The following is a 19,808-nucleotide window of genomic DNA, read 5'->3' as shown; positions in this document are numbered from 1 at the left end:
ATCAGAGCTTAAGCAGAGCATTTAACAGCTAGAATTACATAATTAATGCAAAGACATCAGGGCGCTGATATCGTGCAGACACGTTGGTGACCGCTTCAGCGCACCTTTTGTAAAGCTAGACATTTGTATTGCAGCCATGAATGAATGAGTACGGCATATTCACAGAGAAAAAGTAATCAGTCCAAAATGTGGAGGATAATAGCCAGTCCCAGTGTGACTGTTAGGGTGTTCAGAATGCAATGAGCCAGATTGTTAAATTCAAATAAAAGCATAGTGTCACAGCTAATACATTATTTCCCTGAGTTGTGTCACACCTGTTAAGTGGCATTTAGTGATTCCTCGAGACTGTCAATCAAGACAAAGATTTTAATGTTAAGGTTGGTAGTCCTACCTGTTGGGTACATCGATGTTGATGATGCAGGTCTCCAGGAGTTCCCCATACAGGTCAGTGCACGTAGCCAGGATCCAGCGCTGGTCGTGGGACAGACAGTATCCCACAAACAGCACGTTGTACTTCTGCGACGCCTCCCCGAATGTCTCCCCGAGCTCCGTCTGCTTGTCCTTTACCGGTGCCAGGATGAATGGAGGTGTATACAGACGCAAACACTCCGGCCTCTGCAGGTCGGAAGGTGGAGAGAAAAAAGGATTTAGGAGAAATGTTCAACTTTTCTATGCTGATGGACACACATTTGACATGCTCCACAAGTGTAAATTTTGTACGCGCATGATTGGCTTTCCTCAAATCCTAATTTCTGCTGAGTTCACATTCAGGGTATCCTTATAACGAAACACTGTCCCTTGTGTCACCCCAATTGTTCCATCCGTATCCCAGTTTTACCAGCGAAGCAGCTCAAGGTTTGCTAGTGTGTTAAGGGGAAAAGGTAGCAAGGAAGTGAACTGAATTAGGTCCTGATCTAAAGCGCCCCTTTGTCTAAACCTGGAGTCAAGATCCCATTATGGAGGTCTCAGGGAGCTAGCCAAGCAGATAATGGAAAGAAAACTCTGGACCAGCAGAGGGTTACAAGTTCCTCTGGTCCTGTTCCAGCAGAAAAAAACTGCAAGGATGGTTAGGACTAAGAACTCTATATCTAACTGCTCTTCTATCTTCTCAGTGGCAGACTGAACACAGACAAGGCAAAAGGTTGGGTCAAATCAGGTCGGGTTCATGTCTGGTGGGAGAAATCATGGCAACTATAATGCTGCTGTACGGGCCACAGTGTCAGCCGCTGTCTGCTCGCCTATCGATCAGAGGACAACCCTAGCATGTTGATGCTAACACACACAGCCGACAGAGCTGCTGCTGATCAGCTAAAGGGCTAAACTGCAACTGCAAAGCAGCGCAACACCTTGACAGTGGGATTATGTCAAAGGTACAACAGTGCAAACTGCTCCATCTTGGCCATGTGTTGCATTTACCTCTGGGCTTTTCAGTGCTGTGTCGATGGCCAAACCAGGGCCGAAGCCCGTCAGTGACTTGACATTGGTGGAGGTGGGCAGCGGCCGTCTGCACTGAGCAAAGACAGAGAAGGCTAGAGACTTGAGGTGCTGGGCGTAGATATGACGGTCTTCACCTCGCACTGGCTGAAGCAGGTACTGGCACGGGACAATCTGAGGGAAAAGACACCAGTTGTTAGACAAAGGAAACTTAACTGTACCCCTCTGCCATAATGCTCTGACAAAAAAAATTGATGAAACTGGGTAAGAGCAGTATTGCTCTTGTACTGCCTTACACTGTTAAGGAGTTCCTTTTTTTCTAATCACTCTTCAAGTGTGAATAATTTACTGCTACTGATGATGGATAAGACAGCTATGATGCAACTGGGTGCTATCTGTTAACCTTAAGGAGGAACTTACACACAAACGCTGAATTTTCTCTTATGCAGCCACCTTCACGATAATGAAATACTATACGGTCAGCAATTAAAATGTGGCTCTACTGAGATCTCCACTTACCTGTACAGATATAGAATTGCGGATATGTGGGGGCAGTAACTGAAGCATCTCAAGGTAGCAGCGTAGCAAACCCAGCGTCCACACACTGGAGTGGGCCGGCACAGGCCCCGGGCCACCATCGGCCTCCTCGTAGCTAAAGGGGTCCACGATGTAAACAACGATGGCAGGTGGATACGTGATGGCGTGGGACTCCCCGTCCGTGGGCACACCTACCTTCTCTCGTTCCAAAGTGCTGAAGTAGACACAAGAAGTTCACACGCACAGTATTATACAACTATTTATGTCCTTGGGTCAGTTCTTTTTATTTTTTCCTCAGCTTCTGAATGGCTGAGTCATATTTACACTGCTAAAAAATAAAGCCTAGCAACCTCATTGCTTAAATTAAATGACTTAGATATATGTTTAGCCTTGCAGAAGATCCTGAAGTACCTTTCAGGAGGCTCTGTGGGCCCCTGGGCCTGGCTGCTGGAGTTGTCCCCTGAGGTGCCAGTATTCTGGGTACCAGCCTGCTGTCCCAGCTGTCCACTCTGGGGGCCCCCTCCCTGGCCCTGGCTGCCGATGTTCCCAAAGGGAGGGAAAGAGGTGGGCTTGGCAGAAGGCATCCCGCTGCCAGGCTGGCCTGAGGATGTCACCAGGCTGTTGGATGACGCAGAGCCATTTGCGGACCCACTGTTGCTGCTGCCGTTGTTGGAAGCAGAGGAGCCTGCAGCGTTCACTGAGCCCTGCTGGCCCACTGAGCTGGAGGCAGAGCTAGAGAGTTGTGTGGATGATGACTGGCTAGACGAGGGCGGGGGAGTGGGCTGTGTGAGGAGGGAACTGTCCAATGGCTGTGATGCGAGGTACGGAGCTAAAGGCAGAAAGCATTGGACTTTTATTAATTGCATGACACGAGAAAAATAAACACAAAGAAAAATAAAAGGACACTCAATTTATTACATTTCAACTTCACCTCCTCCTACACGCATTTCAAGCTCTTTTTCAAGCAGCCAAGGCTGTCTAGCTAGCCTTTTTTATGACTAAATCAAGTGGTGTTGAAGGTGGAAACTTAGCAACAAAGAACTGACTGAGGCGAGCACTGAGCGAGAGAGAATCCAGGCACCACGAAGAATTTTTAAAAAATGCAGCTGGCTATAAAAGACACGTACCGAGGTTGTGGCGGCACACTTGTGCATAGAGTTTGAGCTTAGTGAAGGCGTCGCTGTTGCTGCTGGCAGCCTTGAGGAACCAGTCACTGACTGGCTGATCCACCAGGGTTTTTGCCCCATTTCCACCAACGAGGACTATGCCGTCGGGGTAGCCTTTAGAAATGGGCCGGTGCTGACCAAGTCGACATGACTATAGAGAAACAGATACAAGCAGAGTGGCAAAAAACATGAATGTGTGAACTGGTTCACTAATGTCATTTTAAGCATAGTTAACTAATGCAGGCTTAAGTGTGGTTGCAGTGCTTCGTTAATCATTGATCATGTCAACAACAAAATATTTTCTACACGTGTCCAATAGAAAGTCTTTATTCTGTCAGGACTTAGTGTTTGATAATTATTGTATTTCCACAATTACCTGCCAAACCTGAGGTAAAGAGAAGACAGTGTTACATTTGGATAGTGCTAATGCTCAGGTGTTTTATCAGATTCTCTACCTCGTAGACAGCTGTGAGGTCTCGGAAGAAGCTCTTGGCACCGCTGAGCAGGGCCTCGTTGTCAGGACAAACCACCAGGTACCCAATGTCCCGCTGGGAGCCGAAGGGATCCAGCAACAGCTTCTCCCAGTAGGGCAGACCAAACGGAGACAGCACCACAAAGTCGTACTCATAACCCACCAGGAAGGTGGGAATGGGCAGGGGCTCCGGGGACTCGTCAGTGCCTGTGGGAGTGAAGTGGGAGGAGGAGGAGGAGGAGGAGGAGGAGGAGGAGGAGGAGGAGGAGGAGGAGGAGGAGGAGGGGTACACCAGGTGTGGAAGGAGACAGAAAGAACGCAATACCAGTAAGTGAGTGTTGTTAACAGTTAAGGTGTCAGCCAGCCTTCTCTCCTCCTTCTGCCCTCCACTGTGATCAGAGTGTGAGGTCACCAAACTATCTGACAGCTCCTCCCAACAGAGCTGACATCTGGACCACAGCAGAGGGACCACACTGCTTATTGATCTGACATCAGCCAGACACACACATCCCAAATGTCACACACACCAACAAGATGTTGAAATCATCCCTACAGTCCGGGATTGGACCATCAGTTTTGAGGTTTTTCCAAGAATCACACTCCGACACCCATCATATATACAGTATGTATGATGATTTTAATACAGCTAACTAGATGATAGCAAAGCACAAATCACAACTGTGTATCAAGTGAATAACCTTCCCCAGATTGTCCCCAGCTTTACCGTAAGAGCCCCGTCCAGCCATCTTGTGGAACTGCTGCCAGGTGAGGGGACCCTGAACGCCCCACGACCTCACCGTCCTCTTCTTCTGGATTGCATCCTGGAGTAGAGGCTGGAGGGATAACAGCACCCGCAGCACGTCCTGAGAGCACAGCGCACTCACGTCCACTGCTGGAGAGAGTAAAGGGGAGGGTACAGATTATTCACAACGTAAGAATCTCAACAGTCACAAAGTGTATGATAATCTCTTAGTCCTACATTTAGTTATGGTTATTCGTAAATGTCTAGATGTAACTTTGTTTGGCTTAGAAGTAATTCTGTTTCTTCGTCACTGTTCATGTACAGTGGCTTTGTTCTCACTGCAGCAGCCCAGGGTTCGAGTCCCTGCCTGGGGCCCTTTGCTGCAAGTCACTCCCCCTCGCTCTCTCTCACCCTATTTCCTGTCATGTCTTGAGCTGTTCTATGAATAGAAAAAAAAAAAGGACTAATTCTGTTTCTGATAAAGTGATGAGAAAAATATAAACTGGATATATTGCTACAAAGTTTACAAAACTTTGTCAGGGGTTATTTTGATTACCCTATGTTAGAAGTAGTGTAATGTTCTCCACAGCAAAAAAAGAGAGGAAAATCTAAACTGTGGTCTTTACTCCAAAGTTTACCAAAATTCAGATTTATGATTCATGAAGTTCAAGTTTCATCTGTCTGAAGAATATTCTCGAAAAGGACAATATCTCAAAACAAAACAATCTCAGGTAGAATATTGGCACCACAAAAACAAAATGTTTCAAAACAACCTCTGCAAACATTTTTCCACATTATCTTTGATAAATACACTTTTTTTTTTGTGGTGAAGAAGTGTTTTTCATGAATGATTATTTGAAGATGGCCTCAACTCTTTTGTGGTTGAATTAAAAGAGGCCAAAAACTACAGATGCCAAAAATTAAAAAAAATAAAGAGTTTGGTGTCCACGCATTAAAAACAATCTAGAATTCCATGTTTCTTACCGTTTTGTTTGGCCCAGTGGTGCAAGCAGGTGCTCTTGACCAGCGCCTCGTCCACCTTGCCACCCGACATGTTGTCCATGAACTGTCTGCCATGCTCCAGCGCCATGTAGCAGTCGCTGTGGTAGTCCTTCTCCTCCACTCTCACACAAGGTGGTACTGGAGCCCCGCTTGGCCCCCGTGTCACTATGTCATGCTCCAGGGTTGAAATGGGTGAAAAGGGGTTCGTACACTGGTCCTGCAGGAGGAGAATGAGCTCATCTGGTACGCGGTCGCCCCTTCCGACTCCTGACTTCTCGAGCGAGGAGAGCCGAAGCTCCTCAAAGCGCTTTTCAGCCTCTCGGCTGACGTCCGAGCCGCGGCCGATGATGTCCAGCTCGTCCTCCAGGAAGAGGCCCGAGCCGTTGCCGTAACGCCGGTTGACCACGGCGCTGAAGCCGCAGCTGCAGGTTTCCTGGGCCTCGCTGACCGGGTCGCTCAGGTACACGCCCACATCAGCTCCTTTTATGTTCATGTTACATACACAGATGCAGCAGCTGTCAAAGTTGCAGTCCTTGAAGAGGTTCATGACGGACTCCGAGAGGATGAGGGTGACGTAGAGGCTGTGGGCCTCAGGGATGGAGGGGACGGTGGCCGGCTCGACTGAGTTGAGCGGTCGGCACGTGGAGGGGGTGGATGCTGGAGAGTACAGGTCCGAGTTCTCGTATTTGAGGGAGCCCTGGACGCTGGAGGGGCCTCGAGGTGTGCGTGGAGTGCGCGGCGTACGTGGGGTGGGTGCAGAGAAACGCGGGGTGGCGGGTGACGGCAGGATACCTGTGCCACTGTTACTTGGCGGGGCACTGTTGGACATGAAGGGTGTGTGGGTCTGAGGGGTGTAGGTCTGGCTGTAGTCCTGGTCCATGGTGCTGCCTACACTGGGGATGTTACTGAGGGCAGAGAGAGATAAAGGCAAGAATTAGAAAAAGGAAAAGGAAAACTTTCCCTGTCGATTAAGCTAATTTTCTCAGTTTCTTGGTCTATAAAATGTCAGAACACGGTGTAAAAATGCTGATTAGTATTTCCCAAAGCCCAAGATGACGTCTTTAAATGCCTTGTTACATACAACACAAAAAGATATATATAGTTGACACCTAATTGATACTTAATACACGTATCTGACAGTGGAAGCCAGGGGGAGTCGGTGGTTGCTTAGAGTATTTCTGTGATGTCCAACGAAGCCACTTGGACAATGAGAAATGATTCCTATTAGACAATTAATAAGAGTAACTATTTCGATGTCAGCTTCCAATGTCAATGTTGTTCAATGTACTACATTCTCCACAGTAAAAGAAAAAAAACTCTATTTACTGTAAATTTAAATGAGGCATGAAAAGAACGAAAACTCCCTGCACTAGTACACAGCACATCCTCGTGTTCTCTTTTAAAAACCAAAGCAGCAATGTTCGCCACATTGCCTCAAATAACAATATACTGTTATCCAACTGTCTCACTGCATTTGTGAAGAGAGTTCGCGCAATAAGGCAGTAGGGCACGACCACATTCACAACAAAAGGAATGCAGAGTGGGTTTAAACTGCACACATGTTTACACATGAGAGAACAAGAATGCATGATGGAGGGAGAGAGAGAGAGAGAGAGAACGAGAAATGGGTAGCAAAGAGAGGCAGCAGGAGAGAGAAAGACATTCAATAAACATTTCAATGAGTGGCCCTCTGAGGTAAGGTTTATTAAGGGCATAGAGAGTATGAGCGAGAGAGAGAGTGAGTGAGTATGAGAGTGAGAGTGAGAGTGAGAGAGAGATGGAGGGAGGGAGGGTGAGCACATCATGTCCCGAGCTGTATGTGGGGAACAACTTCTGGCACGGACCCATTAGGAGGAAGTCCCTGCACAGCTCTCCCTCTCTCTGCTGCAGCCAGGGCACGTTCAGGATGGGACGCAGACAAGAAGGCAACGCAAACGCAACATTTATCTCTTCATTTATCTTTATCATTATCTATGCCCATGACTTCTTGGACACTGGCCAAGCTTGGTCAAATGCAGAAACCGCTCCCTCCACTGAAAAGTCCACCTTAACCGCGCTTACGCCTCCAATTACACGCTTAATAAGAAAAAGAACATAATGAGCGCTACTCATATTAAAACTATTTTAAATGAGAGCACCTTTGTTGCTTGTTCTGCTCTACATTTCCTGTCATGCTCCAGTGTACTCTAAAAAAAATCTTAATAATCATCAGACAGAAGTATAGCCCCACTGTTGCAATTAGATTTAATTCCTTCCTATGCAAAAGTCAAGTCAATATTTCCAGCCCTGAACCTGCTGGATAAACTGCAAGCTGACACTTCACTTCTCTGTTATTAAACCACACATCACTCCTTTCTTATGAGGCAAAACATTTTCCAATCACGACCATACCTGAGGAAATGCTTGGGCATTCGCTCCCGGCCAGTTTATTAGCCCACAACTTTTGTGTTCCTTGTGTAAAACTGAATGATTTGCGGTGCAATAAATTTCAGCCAAACACGCTAAGCGAGGCTGACATTGTTAAAAGCTGAAATAAGAAGTGCATCATGGTGAAAGTTTCTGCTCAGAGCAGCAAGATTAGATTTAGATCAGTGAACCCTTCAGGTTTGGTGAGCCTGCCGGATTTCATGTACCCGGGTCAATGCGACACATGGGTATAATAAATTGAAGCCCGCACAAATGTAATAAAGCTTGCCTGCTCTGATTACAAAACAAAAATCAGAGAATCAATAGAACAAAAGGCAGTTAGTGTTAGGACGTCTCTGATAAGAGATCCCTCTGTGTGTGTGTGTGTGTGTGTGTGTGTGTGTGTGTGTGTGTGTGTGTGTGTGTGTGTGTGTGTGTGTGGAGAGTAGCAGAGGTGTGGCTGTGAGGACTTCAGAGGAACAGTGACAGATATGCTCGAGACTCCACGCTGCTATGAGCAGTGAGGTGGCATGGAGCCGCTGTGGGGGCCCATCTCACCACTCCAGTGATAATCCTCATCTTCAACCAAGGAGGCATTTTGCACTCATTTCCCTGCCCTGCCTGAGGCAGCCATGCATGAGAAATTGAGCAGCCTGCTATGGGGGTGTCCATGGGAGAGACCAGAGGATGTGCGGACAGAGAGGGAGCACAGTGGCAGTGCATGCTTCCTTGCACACAAAATGCAAACCAAGCTGCACAGCCTTGGCATTTCTTCAGCGGGTTTAGATTAGAATGCCTCAGTAACCATCATGGTAAATTATGGATGATCTTTGAAACGAGTTAGATAAAAATTATTCAGAAATAAGGCATGTAGAGTGTCAGCGAGACCTGGCACTCACACCACTGGAATCACTCGATGTGATTCTGTTAAGCGGATGATTTTACAGAGTGCGCTTTACTGCCTATCCACAGTTATTTCACATTAAAGATCTCAGCAGCGTAATAACAGCAACGCCCACACACTATAGCACTACAGCAGCATACCTGTCCTTGTTGAGAAAGGTCATGACAGGCACGGGGTTGAGCATCTCTCTGCCCATGGTCCAGCTCGGTCGGTAGATGCAGTCCTCTGGTATTTTGATGGGCGGGAGACACTGGCTGGGCAATGCCTTCAGAGGAGCAAACATGGAGCAGCCTACGAACGCCTGGCACAGCTCCGGCTTGTACACGAATGAATAGTCCTGCAAGACGGACAGAAAATAAGGGGGGGGAAAAAAAACAGTTAGGGCACAGGGAAACATGCAGAAGATAAGTCAAGGCATTGCTGGCTAACACTTTGCAACCTTACATTCCTTCAAACACAACATCTGTGGAAGCTTCAACTTAGTACCTCAAATAAGACTACTTATATCTGACACAGAGGGCAAACTTCACATTTCCAGGAACTACAAAATGAATCATGGTGTGCAATTAGGCCCTTACAATAACTACAGTAGTTGAACAATAATGTTCCAGAAATGCCAGAAACTACGCTACTGTCATTTTTAAAACATGTTTTGGCATTGACTGCTGATAATATAATTAATGCAAACACAATTGTTTGATTCTTAAGACCCTCAGACACTGGGATTGTAATTTGAAACCAATAACAAAATATATAATAAATTATAAATTATTTTAAAAATCACAGTAGTAAAACCTTCAATTCTCGTGTGTTCCAAAAACGAAAACTGCATGTAAACAAAATGGGCAATTACCCTGTTACCCCATCTGCTCATTAAGATATTTCAAAGTGCTGGCAATTTATTGAAGGTCAGTTGAAAAATATCAAATTACCTATTTTTTAGTCACAAAGAATCTAAAAATATGTGTGTTCTAGTTGAAACCTCAGAGGCAAAAATATTATCCTCAGGGCTGTATTCCTGATCTGAAGGGCAGCCTCTGATCAAGTGGCCGGCCAGCTGCCTCAAAACGAGCATGGCCAAGAACATATATCCACCAACCATCATTCACTTTGACTTACAACATCTACGAATTCTGGCGGTAAATTCAACCTAATGGTTTGGTCAGTCAGTCACTGACGCTGCAATAATCCACGACAGATTTACGGAGTCCCACCCCACCTTGATCTCAGATGGCTTGGGGCTGCAGAAGCTCTCCTCCACCTCAATCTTGAAGTGTCCTCCCAGAGACGAGGTGCCGTCCAGCGTGGTCATGCCAGGGTTGGCCTCCATGCTGCCGTAGTCCTTGCTGCACATGTTCATGGGTGAGTAGCCCATGATGTGCTGCTCTAGGGAGGGAGGCGTGGGAAACATTTGGTGCAGGTCTGCTGAGCCTGGCGGAAGAGAGAAACAAGGGGACATCAGAATATGACAAGGATTGTAATGTGTTTGAGGAGGAACGAGAGCAATAGGGAGGGCAAGTCTACTCCAGCATTTTTGCACTTATCATGAAGCTTTGATAAGGAGATCAAAATTAATTATGTTTGGTATACAATGTTTTAATTGCCCAATACACAGCACTTTGAGACACAAACTATCTCTTAAGATAACAATTATGGGAACATGAGGACAGCATCATATGGTAAGATGGGTAATTTTAAGCTGTTAGAACTCTGTTAGTGCTTCTGTCAAGATGCTTGCTGATGTATGTTTTCTTGCTTGGCAACCAAATATGACAAGGAGCTGTCTTTACAGGCAGCCACCGCGTAAACACAGAACAGATGAATACTTATTAGATAAGCTTTAACTCTAACTGGCATCTCTCCCACGGCTGATGAAATGTTTACATAGTTTGTCACAGTTCAATTGGCATGTTCGTTCACATTTTTTTATTTATATATCAGTGAGAATATTTCCGGCTGTTTATACAAAGTTGAGAGGTGGGTAAAAGCAGAAGTGCCTTCTTTTTATAGTAATTTGCTCTCTACTAGAATGACTGGTTTCCCGGTGAAGATATCTATGTATATCTCTTTGCAAAGAGAGGGGCAAAGGCAGAGACTACTTGCAGGGAATATAGGAAGACAGCACTCACAACATGTTTGTAGCTGAAATTTCTTCAATGGGGCCTAAAATACACATTTCCAAGTATATGGGCAGAGGCTGAGACTGTGCCAGGGTCTGTTCATGAAACTAAAGACAAATGGTTGATCTGAGACCAATTTGCTTCAGAGTAACATTTGAACTATTGTAAAATTCTCCTTAGTCTTTTAGTCTCATATGCAAAAATATAATAACTTAATGATAATGTCACAGAATATACTGTACGGTACAGTCATTGTCAAGCCAACAAATTGCAAACTGCCAGCTGCAACCTAAACACTCGTGTACCGTGAAGTCCAAACCATATTCACCACCACTAGGTGGCCAAGTCAAGGGTGAGCATCAATGATGCTTGCATGGTAAAAGCCTTTATCTTAATTAAAGGATTTAAAGGATATGTTGCCGTTTCACTCTTGTGAAATTTTGAGCAGGGGGAATACTACATTTAAAACTGAACTGACTTCGGGCAAGATCTAAGTGTACCATTCTTAATTTTCAAAGGACTGGCACGGATGATGAATCGGATTCTAGATCAACACTTGAGGTAAATCCATCCTTGCAGTTTTAAGTGACACGACACATCAACGTTCAGGGAAGAGAGAGAAACATCAGTGCTGACATGTTGTTGATACATACTAATGCAGGACACGGGGTCCAAAGTGGACTGCTTTGGTTCCTTGCCACCAAATTTCTCGTCCGTTCCATTCACCGGTCGCCTGGAGCCAGGCTGTGGACAAAAAAAGAGAAGTATTTTAATACATGATCATTCTGGTAACTCAAAAAAATCAGTTAATAATAATACTACTCTAAATGTATTCCTGTCATATTTCCCGCACCCGAGGGCCTGCGAGTCAGTATCATACATGACATTTTGTTAGAGTAACTGCAGTGGGTGGTGAGAACTGTCAGCTGATGATGAGCAGAGTGAAGACACTGCGCTGGCACAAAAATGCCAGTGGAAACACACACTCACACACAGACACACACACACAAATACATGGCCACCCCAATCTGGGTGTAATTAGATATTCATTGCAGTGTGAGCCAAGGTCTCTACTAACCGCCAGATCATCCTCGTCCGAGTTGAAGAGGTTGTCCAGGTCGTTGATGGACACCACCAGGTCTGTCTCATGGATCAGGCTGGTGGAGGCCATGCGGTTGGAAGCAGCTGCCCGCTGAGCATCTGCACGAACAAACATACTTGCTGTTAATGCCAAAATATCTTTGTTTTTACTCCTTGTCCACATGATGAGCTATGATTGTTTGTGCAAACTGGCTACCTTGACTGGGTTCAATTTACTTTGCATTCAGCCAATTCACGAGAGAGATTTTCTTCCAAATTCAATAACTGAAACGCTTGTGGCATGACGAATCGGATGTACGAGATTTAAATGAAAAATAACTGAGAAAGGATGATCCCTATTATGTGAATGAGTGTAGTCTCTATTAACAAAACTTTGGGAAGACTGAACTGAAAGAAGCAGACAAGTTTTAATTGGTATGCTGAATGAACACCGTCTAGGTTTCTTGAGGTTGTGCAGTAAGGCTGTATGTGTTTTATCATAGGCATCATTGGTAAAGGACAAAAAAAGCAGAAAAACATACAGCTCCACTATGTCTCTCTTTACATTTATTTTGTCCCATTGTCGGCTTCAGCTAAGGAAGAAATAGTTTGCCCCACACGTCCAAAATTCGTAGAGCACACAGTGTTTGCCTGAGATTTTTTTCTAGCATCGGTGCTCTGAGTCCGTAACCTAGCAACACTAGGGGGTTATTTTGAAAAATAACCCTTTAAATAGTGACTACTGGTGAGATTTTGGAAAAAAAAAAAACATTCATTTTCAGAATTTCAGAATCTAAGACATGAGACAATATACTAAAATAGTATAGTTTACATTGTTACATAAGTTGACATTGCTGATTGAAATTACGTCAACCTCTTGAGCATTAGGGAGCTTTTTTTTTTAGGGCTAACCCTAACCCACATCAGATAACCTTCCACAACAATTGCAGGCTCTTTGGTGAAGCTCTGCTTTAAATAAAGTTCCATCGTGACAAATGAATGGACTACATGCGGAGTGACATGAAGACATGAATCAGAGGCACAAAAACGTGTACAGCGGTCATTGTGTTAACCAATACTTGACCCGCAAGGTGAGAGCCTCATTTTCAGGTCGGAAAAGCCTGATTTCCAGATTTAACCAGAAGAATCACACCCCTGGTTTATGTGACAGCAGCCAAGTCAGAAAAAAAACAAGGGAGTAGATAATAGGAAAGCTCCTTACCATCTGAAGGACCTGCTCCTCCATCTTCACCCTGTGAGGAAAAAGAAAGATGGGATGGTTAGGAGGAGGGGGGCAAATAAATGCACATGCCAATCGAACCAGACAGATAGATCAAACAGAGAATATTTGATTAAACGAAGCTCAGTATGTGAAGTCCAGACAGACAAATTGTTTATAAAAAACACGACACCAGTCTTATGTAGATGAAGCTTTGTCTTGTACTTAATGAGGGCCTGCAGCTGAGCAGAGTCTGTTTCATTACTGTGTTAACATGTGAGTGTTTGAAATCCTTTGGGTCCATAACTGTAATTAAGAACGATACAAAGAAATCTGACTGGACCACAGTTGGGATACATCACGATGCAGATGGAAATACACAAAGAGTAACATGTGTCATCGAGCAGCCAGACTGTCTTACTGAGGGGGGTCCCTTCTCGAATCGAGGCAAAAATGATAACAACAATAAGAGTAATAAAAAAAAAAGAGAGAGAAAATAGGAAGAACCGAGAAAATGGACTGCTTGCCTCTGCTGTGGCAAATGAGATTTCCAGAGTGGATCAGAGTGAAATCATGATCCAAGGAATGGCCTCTTAGGCTCCCACCCAGACATCAATATGTGGGAGGGCCAGCCTTCTGTCTGTGTGTGTGTGTGTGTGTGTGTGTGTGTGTGTGTGTGTGTGTGTGTGTGTGTGTATGTGTATGCTCTTATGGCAGGTTGTGTGTACACTATGTGCTGAGACATTTCTAGCTGGGAAACAGGAATGTTATGTCCTAGCCATTGATTTCATTACGCTCCAGGGCTTTTCTCTGAGTAACGCAGGCTTTAATCTGTCTCCCTTTAAAGGACCAATCCACAGCAGAGCACTACATCTGCACCAAGGCCACAATCTATAGGTGCTAATGATGCCTTGACCCCTTATCAATAACCTGGCCTTGGGTGGGAATGTCTTGAGTCTTTTACATATTGCAAAAGCTTGTTTAGCTACAAGCGTGCCTGCGTCAGACTATCCCATCACCCTTTCTCCTCCATCTCATTTACCCTCGAGGCTCAGACATAGGCGCACCACTTCTCTGTAATGGTATGTTGATGAGATGATTGTGCTTTACAGCATGTGTCACACCGGTCAATAACTCTCCAGTTTGAAGATTTCATAGAGTGATCGCTGGAGATGCTCATATACAGTTCATAGTAGGTCGCTGCATTCTATAGTGAGCCACCAGTAAGTGGTTAAATACTCTAAACTATGAATAAAGATGCTGCAACAGCTTATCCTGCTCCAAATCTATGAAGAGGAAATTCTCTTAGTGCTCCACATTTATATTCCTCAACAGCCAGGTAGAAAGCATCTTGCAGCTACAAAGATTGAAAAAAAAAAAAAATGCTCAAGGAAAACGGCCCTAACAAGGAGGAACACCCACACACACACACCGCACACACCACATGAAGCAGACAGTGGAAGGGCTCCATTGCACACACTGCTCTTCGGGGACTCTCCACTCCACTGAGAACTGCCTTCACCCTTACATTCCTGCACAGACCGGGGGGGACGGAAGAGAGGGAAATATTTGAGTGCGCTTTTTAAGCTTAATGGTTCAGTGAGCCAGGTTTGATGCTGTGGTTAGACTCCTGGCTCAGTGGAGCCTGATGCAAACATGGAGCCAAGGAATGAACACACACACACACACACATCGAATTTCCCTTTCAATGCTGGGGGCGATCCACAGCTAACAGGTGGCCCTTGTCTGGAGCCGGAGCCAACAAACCCAGAGGCAGAGGGAAAGGACTATGGTGGGAAGTGGCAGGAGGGAGAGGGCAGATCAAATAGGAAAAACATAACAACTTAAAGGAAATTAGACAGGCTAACTATTTGGTGTTCCTGTGGGCTCAACTAACAATGCTGGATCCAGGGATGGCTTCCTGTTCAGTTAGACTTGGGCAGCGGCAGCGGATGTATGTGGAAAGTGGTCGCACCGTTATTTTTAGTGCAGTATTGCTTAGGATGCTGATGGCCTATTTTTCTACTTCGCCTGCTCCCTGATCTTAAAGTCGGCCCCTCTTGTCCCCCTTTTACCTTAGGCGACTGCTGAGGAAGGCGTGGATGAAGTGCTAACTCTCCGTGCTGCCTTTTAGGAAGGCTTCACACCGCTAAGCATTTTTCAAACTGTCAAAGCCTTTTTTTTTTTTTTTTTGCATTAAATCCAATGGGGTGTGGCTGCACACAGGAATGAAAGCAGCCAACTTGGAAAAAGCACTGCGTGTGGCTTATTTCTAGGCAGAGTGGAGTTCAGTGTGGACTGTTTTTCAGGTCAAGTAGTCACACTAAAGAAATGGCAGGCTCGAGTTGAAGTTTATGACAAGAACCACCCAAACCACCAGAGCTGTAGCAATATTTTGCCAAGCTTTGAGGCGATTACTCTATGCTGAATCACGCATGCAACACACACACTCTTATGCTTCCAAATGTATTATGTAGTGTTTCTGTATTAAAAAGTCTAGAAATGACTAGACCTTTGTTATATATTTTAAAGAGCTGCAGAGTACACTTATATACTCCTGAATGTTTAAAACTATGTTCCAATTTATAGAAATCGGTCACTTGGCAGAAGTCAAAAACGACATTTCCTCGTATGTAAACATTTCTGCCCAAGTCACGTCGCTCAGATTTCCATCAGCAATGGTGGCTGTTCAACAATAAATACGACAACTCCCATGATCTCATGGTACTTGTGTCTTTTGTTTTGATTTGGAGACCCCTAGCAGCAGAAATGACAAATAAGTATAGTAATAAGTATAGTTTTCATTTCAACTGTAAAATCATTTGTTTCAGGGATGCACAAAGGTAATGGTTGCCAATACAGATATGCAATGCTCTTTGTCTGTATGGAAACAAGTTGCAAAAATGTTTTCACAGCAAACACGTTTGTTGTTGTAGCACGGTCTTGCAATTTGCCTGGCCTCTCTTTGATGCTCTTGTCCAGAGCAATTAAAAAGCAAAAGGGAACACTTAAACAGGAAGCTATAATACACTTATTAAATCCTGCAAGTCCTCCAGTTCAGAAACATTCCTCACTCCTCCAGCTCGACCAGCCTTACCTTATGTTTCTTGCCTGGCTCACGCTCCCCGCCTGCCTTATCCTTCTTGTTCGAGAATGTGAACTTGACATCTCCTTCCTCGAAGGCATAGGGATCCACCTCCGGCTCGTGATCTCCGTCGGTTATGGTAGCAGATAGGTACTGGTTCCTCCTGGCTCGATACATCTGAACGCGTTCTTCAGACACCTTCAGTGGACATTTGGATGTGGACATCACCCTGGGAAGATGGAAAATCAGTTTGGAGAGTTAGCACTGGATTAGCTGTAGATGACCATCAGAAAGAGTTACAGTTTTACGGAATATCGCCCAGTCATTCCATTCCAAGAGCTATGCTTCAATTACGGACCAGTGTAAAAGAGCAGTCAGATTACATTCAACAGGAACATCTCTTCAACTACTCTGCTTTGGCCTGATGCTGCCTGATATCATATGTCACATTTGCTACAATGTTTATCTGCAGAAACAGAAATGGCAGCGATTGCAAACAGTTCTGACAGCTGTCATGCAGCAGAACTGGGTGCATCATGTTTGTTGTCAGACAATTACATTTTGAGCAGATTTATAGAAACGTGGTGACTGCCACGCTGACTGCTCCTAACACTTACAGACAGACACATTTATCACTTGTTACTGTGACAGGGCTCATCAGAATCTCTTACGTGGCTCTGACTGTGGCCTACTTGTTCCTTATATGTAACAGGACAGGGAGGGATGGGAAAGCAGAAAACTACTGGGAGCTCAAAGGGAGAGGAGGGACTGACCCAACTTAGGTGTTATCCCTCCCCTTCGCTGCCTCCTATATTTTTCTGTACTTCTGTCTTCTCGTCATGCCTGTCCAGCTCTGATGTGAGGTGATGGTGTGCAGTGGCCTGGGCCAGAGATTAGCCGCCATTCAGAGCAGTGGCTGGAGGATTACAGCTCTCTAGAATAGCCCATCCAAGCGGCTGGCCCCCTTGGGATTGCATAACCCCGTCGAAAATTCCCATTACGGCCACCCTACGGCCTGCTGGTCACTCTGTCTGCCTGCCTTCACACCGGACAAGCCCCCACCCCCATGCTCTGACCATCTGTGATCGTCTTCCTTGCTAGCAGCTCCTACTTGGTGCAAGACTGTCTCCAGTGCCTGCCAATCTGACAGTATTTCTCTCAGCTTCAACTGTATTACAATAGGAGAGAGTTTTATCTTTATCCAAACCCTGCCATTACTCTACCACTCTCATAGCCCCAGTGTGTGTGCGTGTAGAACCAATGAGTAGTGCTGGCCCTGCACATTGGTGATGTATGATGTCAAAAGGGCACATAGCAAGAGATTAACATGCTGTGTGTGGCTAAGCACTATGCCTAACATTCAGAAACTGCAGGATGAGAAAGGGGGAGAAGGTGGGTTGTGCATCATTACTCTTTCAAAACAATTTTCTCTGGTCTATTGAAAGTGCCCCAAAGCGGCCTGGGGCCACTTTCCAGGGAAAAAGGTGGGAGGGTCTGGATGTCTAACTGCTTAGTCAGTCTATGAATGACAAGTCTTTATCTCCACACGTGTGAAAAAAAAAGACAATTGACAATGAGCATTGATTGTTAACTGGCATGTGTCACTCACTCTGTGACCGACACCAGGTTGTCTTGCGATGCCAAGGCGTCGTCCCTCAGCTTGTCCCCCGGCAGTAGTGGCGTGGGCAGCTCGGCTTCTTTCCTGCGGGGTAGGTTGAATAACCTCCATGGTGCATGGGAGCTGTCCTCCTCCAAGTTGACCGCTGCGCCAACATACACGGTGGGCTCAGGGGGCTCAGAGTAGGTCGACCCTCCAGGGTGGGAGTGGGAGTGGGAGTGATGGGAGTGGAAGTGCTGATTCAGACCCTCTGGCCCTCCGGGCTCCTCGCCGCCACCCTTCACCCCAACCAAGCAGGGCTCCGGGGGTGGCTGGTAAAAGTGTTGGCTGTTGGGGGTTGAAGGGTTCTTCATGCCCTCCCCTGACTCTTCGCTACGCTCGCAGGGGTGGGGGCTAAGTGGAGGGGGTTGGGGCGAGTTGGCCTGTTCCGACGGCCCAGTGCTGATCACCCCACTGTGGAGCTGGGGGGCTTTTTGGAGGGCGGACACATCCGCAGAGCGTATACTGGTGAATCTTCCTCCATCCTGACCCCTCATGGCTAACCTCTGGCCGGCTGTTGCCTCTGTGTCTATTGAAGCATCGTCGCTGGTCAAACTGCGATGATGAAAGGGTGTCTGGGGTCTTTTCTGCTGCTTGTCACCTTTCTCCGGCTTCTCTCCCCCAGCTTTGTGCTTAGTAGGGGGCTGGGAGGGCTGGCCAGCTGACTGGGCTTGGCCTGGGGTGCTGCCCATTCGCTGCTTTACTGACTTGTATCTGCAAAACAAAACAGGTACATGTGTTACTACTGGTGACATGAACAAAACAGCAGCAGAGACAAAAATAATCTCACCATGAAAATGCACAATGAAAAAAAAAATCTAATCCTGAGCAGTTTGTGTAAAAAATAAATAAAAAACCGCCCCATAAATAGTTCCATCTGCTTCTTCTAGAAAACATCAATTACCTCAATTACTCTCACCTGCAACATAGCAGCCTCACTAATTAAACTCAAATCAATTAGCAGACCGACAGTTAAGTTGCATGAGTGTAAGGCTGCAACATCTAATCCACAAAGTTGTTGCACATTCATAATTCTATTTACTCTTAATACTCATGCACATGACATGAACAAAGTGCATTTCCTGAAAGCCTATACGTGACCACTTTCCAAAACACCTAAAAAGAGAAATCACAGCAAATGAACAAATTGCCGTCACTTGAAAAGAAACAATATCTCACTCCTCCATAACTCCAATGGCCATTCAGCTAGACCACATGAGGCTGATCAGATGATAAATTACATTACACACCCTACCTAGGCTTCACCGTGATCACTGGGTTGGTCGCCTAGTTGATCACCGAACCTGCCTATAGCCAACCCAGCCACTTCGCTCACCTTCCCATACCACTACCATTCCACTGCCTCTTCTTGCCTGGATTACTGTGCTTAGTACGGTGGCTTTACATTAGCATGTTGATGAGGAAGCTGCGTCTCTTTAATGGCAAGGGTACTTGTGTGCCCTGACAATTCGATGTCAAGATAAGCAGACACATGGAAGGCTTCCATCTAGGAAACAGAGCTAATGACCATTAAAATTGGCAATGCACATAGCTTCCCATTTCTGTGTCGCCAAAGTGTTGGGTGACTTCCAACAAATTAACATGCTCCAGCTGACTGGCCCAATCCACTCTGCTGTCGTCTGCAGTCCGGGCCGACTCTCCTTCCCCCAAGTGCAAAGGATTCCCCAATGGAGGACTGCCCAAACTTGTCAGGTATCCCACCAATCAAAATTCAGTTTAGATTGTACTTTATAATTAACCATGATTAAGAATTGTCTTTCAATCTGTTAGATTGCTTCAGATTGTGTGGAGGCCAGTCAAGCATCCAGCTCACTGACTGCTCACTGCTGCTTGTGTTTACACGTACCCTTGTGAGTAAAGCAGCTGGTTGCAACTGTGGTTGGCCGAGATAAATGAAAAGCTGACGACTGACGGATGTAGGGGACAGCTGATTTGCTTTTTAATTCAAGAATGACACACTGAA

The 19,808-nt window shown here is 45.7% G+C and overlaps 1 protein-coding gene across 1 annotated transcript in view; it reads right to left on the bottom strand.

Annotated features, from left to right (window-relative positions):
- The window catches only part of med13a (mediator complex subunit 13a), a 72,746-nt gene that overhangs the window by 4,944 nt on the left and 47,994 nt on the right, over positions 1-19,808 (bottom strand). The window contains exons 9-23 of the mRNA XM_037119287.1: positions 17,777-18,538; positions 16,180-16,396; positions 13,086-13,116; positions 11,862-11,983; positions 11,437-11,527; positions 9,883-10,094; positions 8,804-9,000; positions 5,336-6,258; positions 4,334-4,501; positions 3,593-3,816; positions 3,099-3,288; positions 2,383-2,800; positions 1,954-2,185; positions 1,417-1,608; positions 392-615 (exon numbers count right to left, since the gene is read on the bottom strand). Coding sequence (XP_036975182.1) covers positions 392-615; positions 1,417-1,608; positions 1,954-2,185; positions 2,383-2,800; positions 3,099-3,288; positions 3,593-3,816; positions 4,334-4,501; positions 5,336-6,258; positions 8,804-9,000; positions 9,883-10,094; positions 11,437-11,527; positions 11,862-11,983; positions 13,086-13,116; positions 16,180-16,396; positions 17,777-18,538 — 4,203 coding nt within the window. The remainder of the gene's footprint in view (positions 1-391; positions 616-1,416; positions 1,609-1,953; positions 2,186-2,382; positions 2,801-3,098; positions 3,289-3,592; positions 3,817-4,333; positions 4,502-5,335; positions 6,259-8,803; positions 9,001-9,882; positions 10,095-11,436; positions 11,528-11,861; positions 11,984-13,085; positions 13,117-16,179; positions 16,397-17,776; positions 18,539-19,808) is intronic.

The sequence above is a fragment of the Acanthopagrus latus genome, chromosome 13 (genome assembly GCF_904848185.1).
Source record: "Acanthopagrus latus isolate v.2019 chromosome 13, fAcaLat1.1, whole genome shotgun sequence".
Taxonomy (NCBI): domain Eukaryota; kingdom Metazoa; phylum Chordata; class Actinopteri; order Spariformes; family Sparidae; genus Acanthopagrus; species Acanthopagrus latus.
Note: the sequence above shows the minus strand (reverse complement) of the source record. Positions and strands in the feature narration are given on the sequence as shown.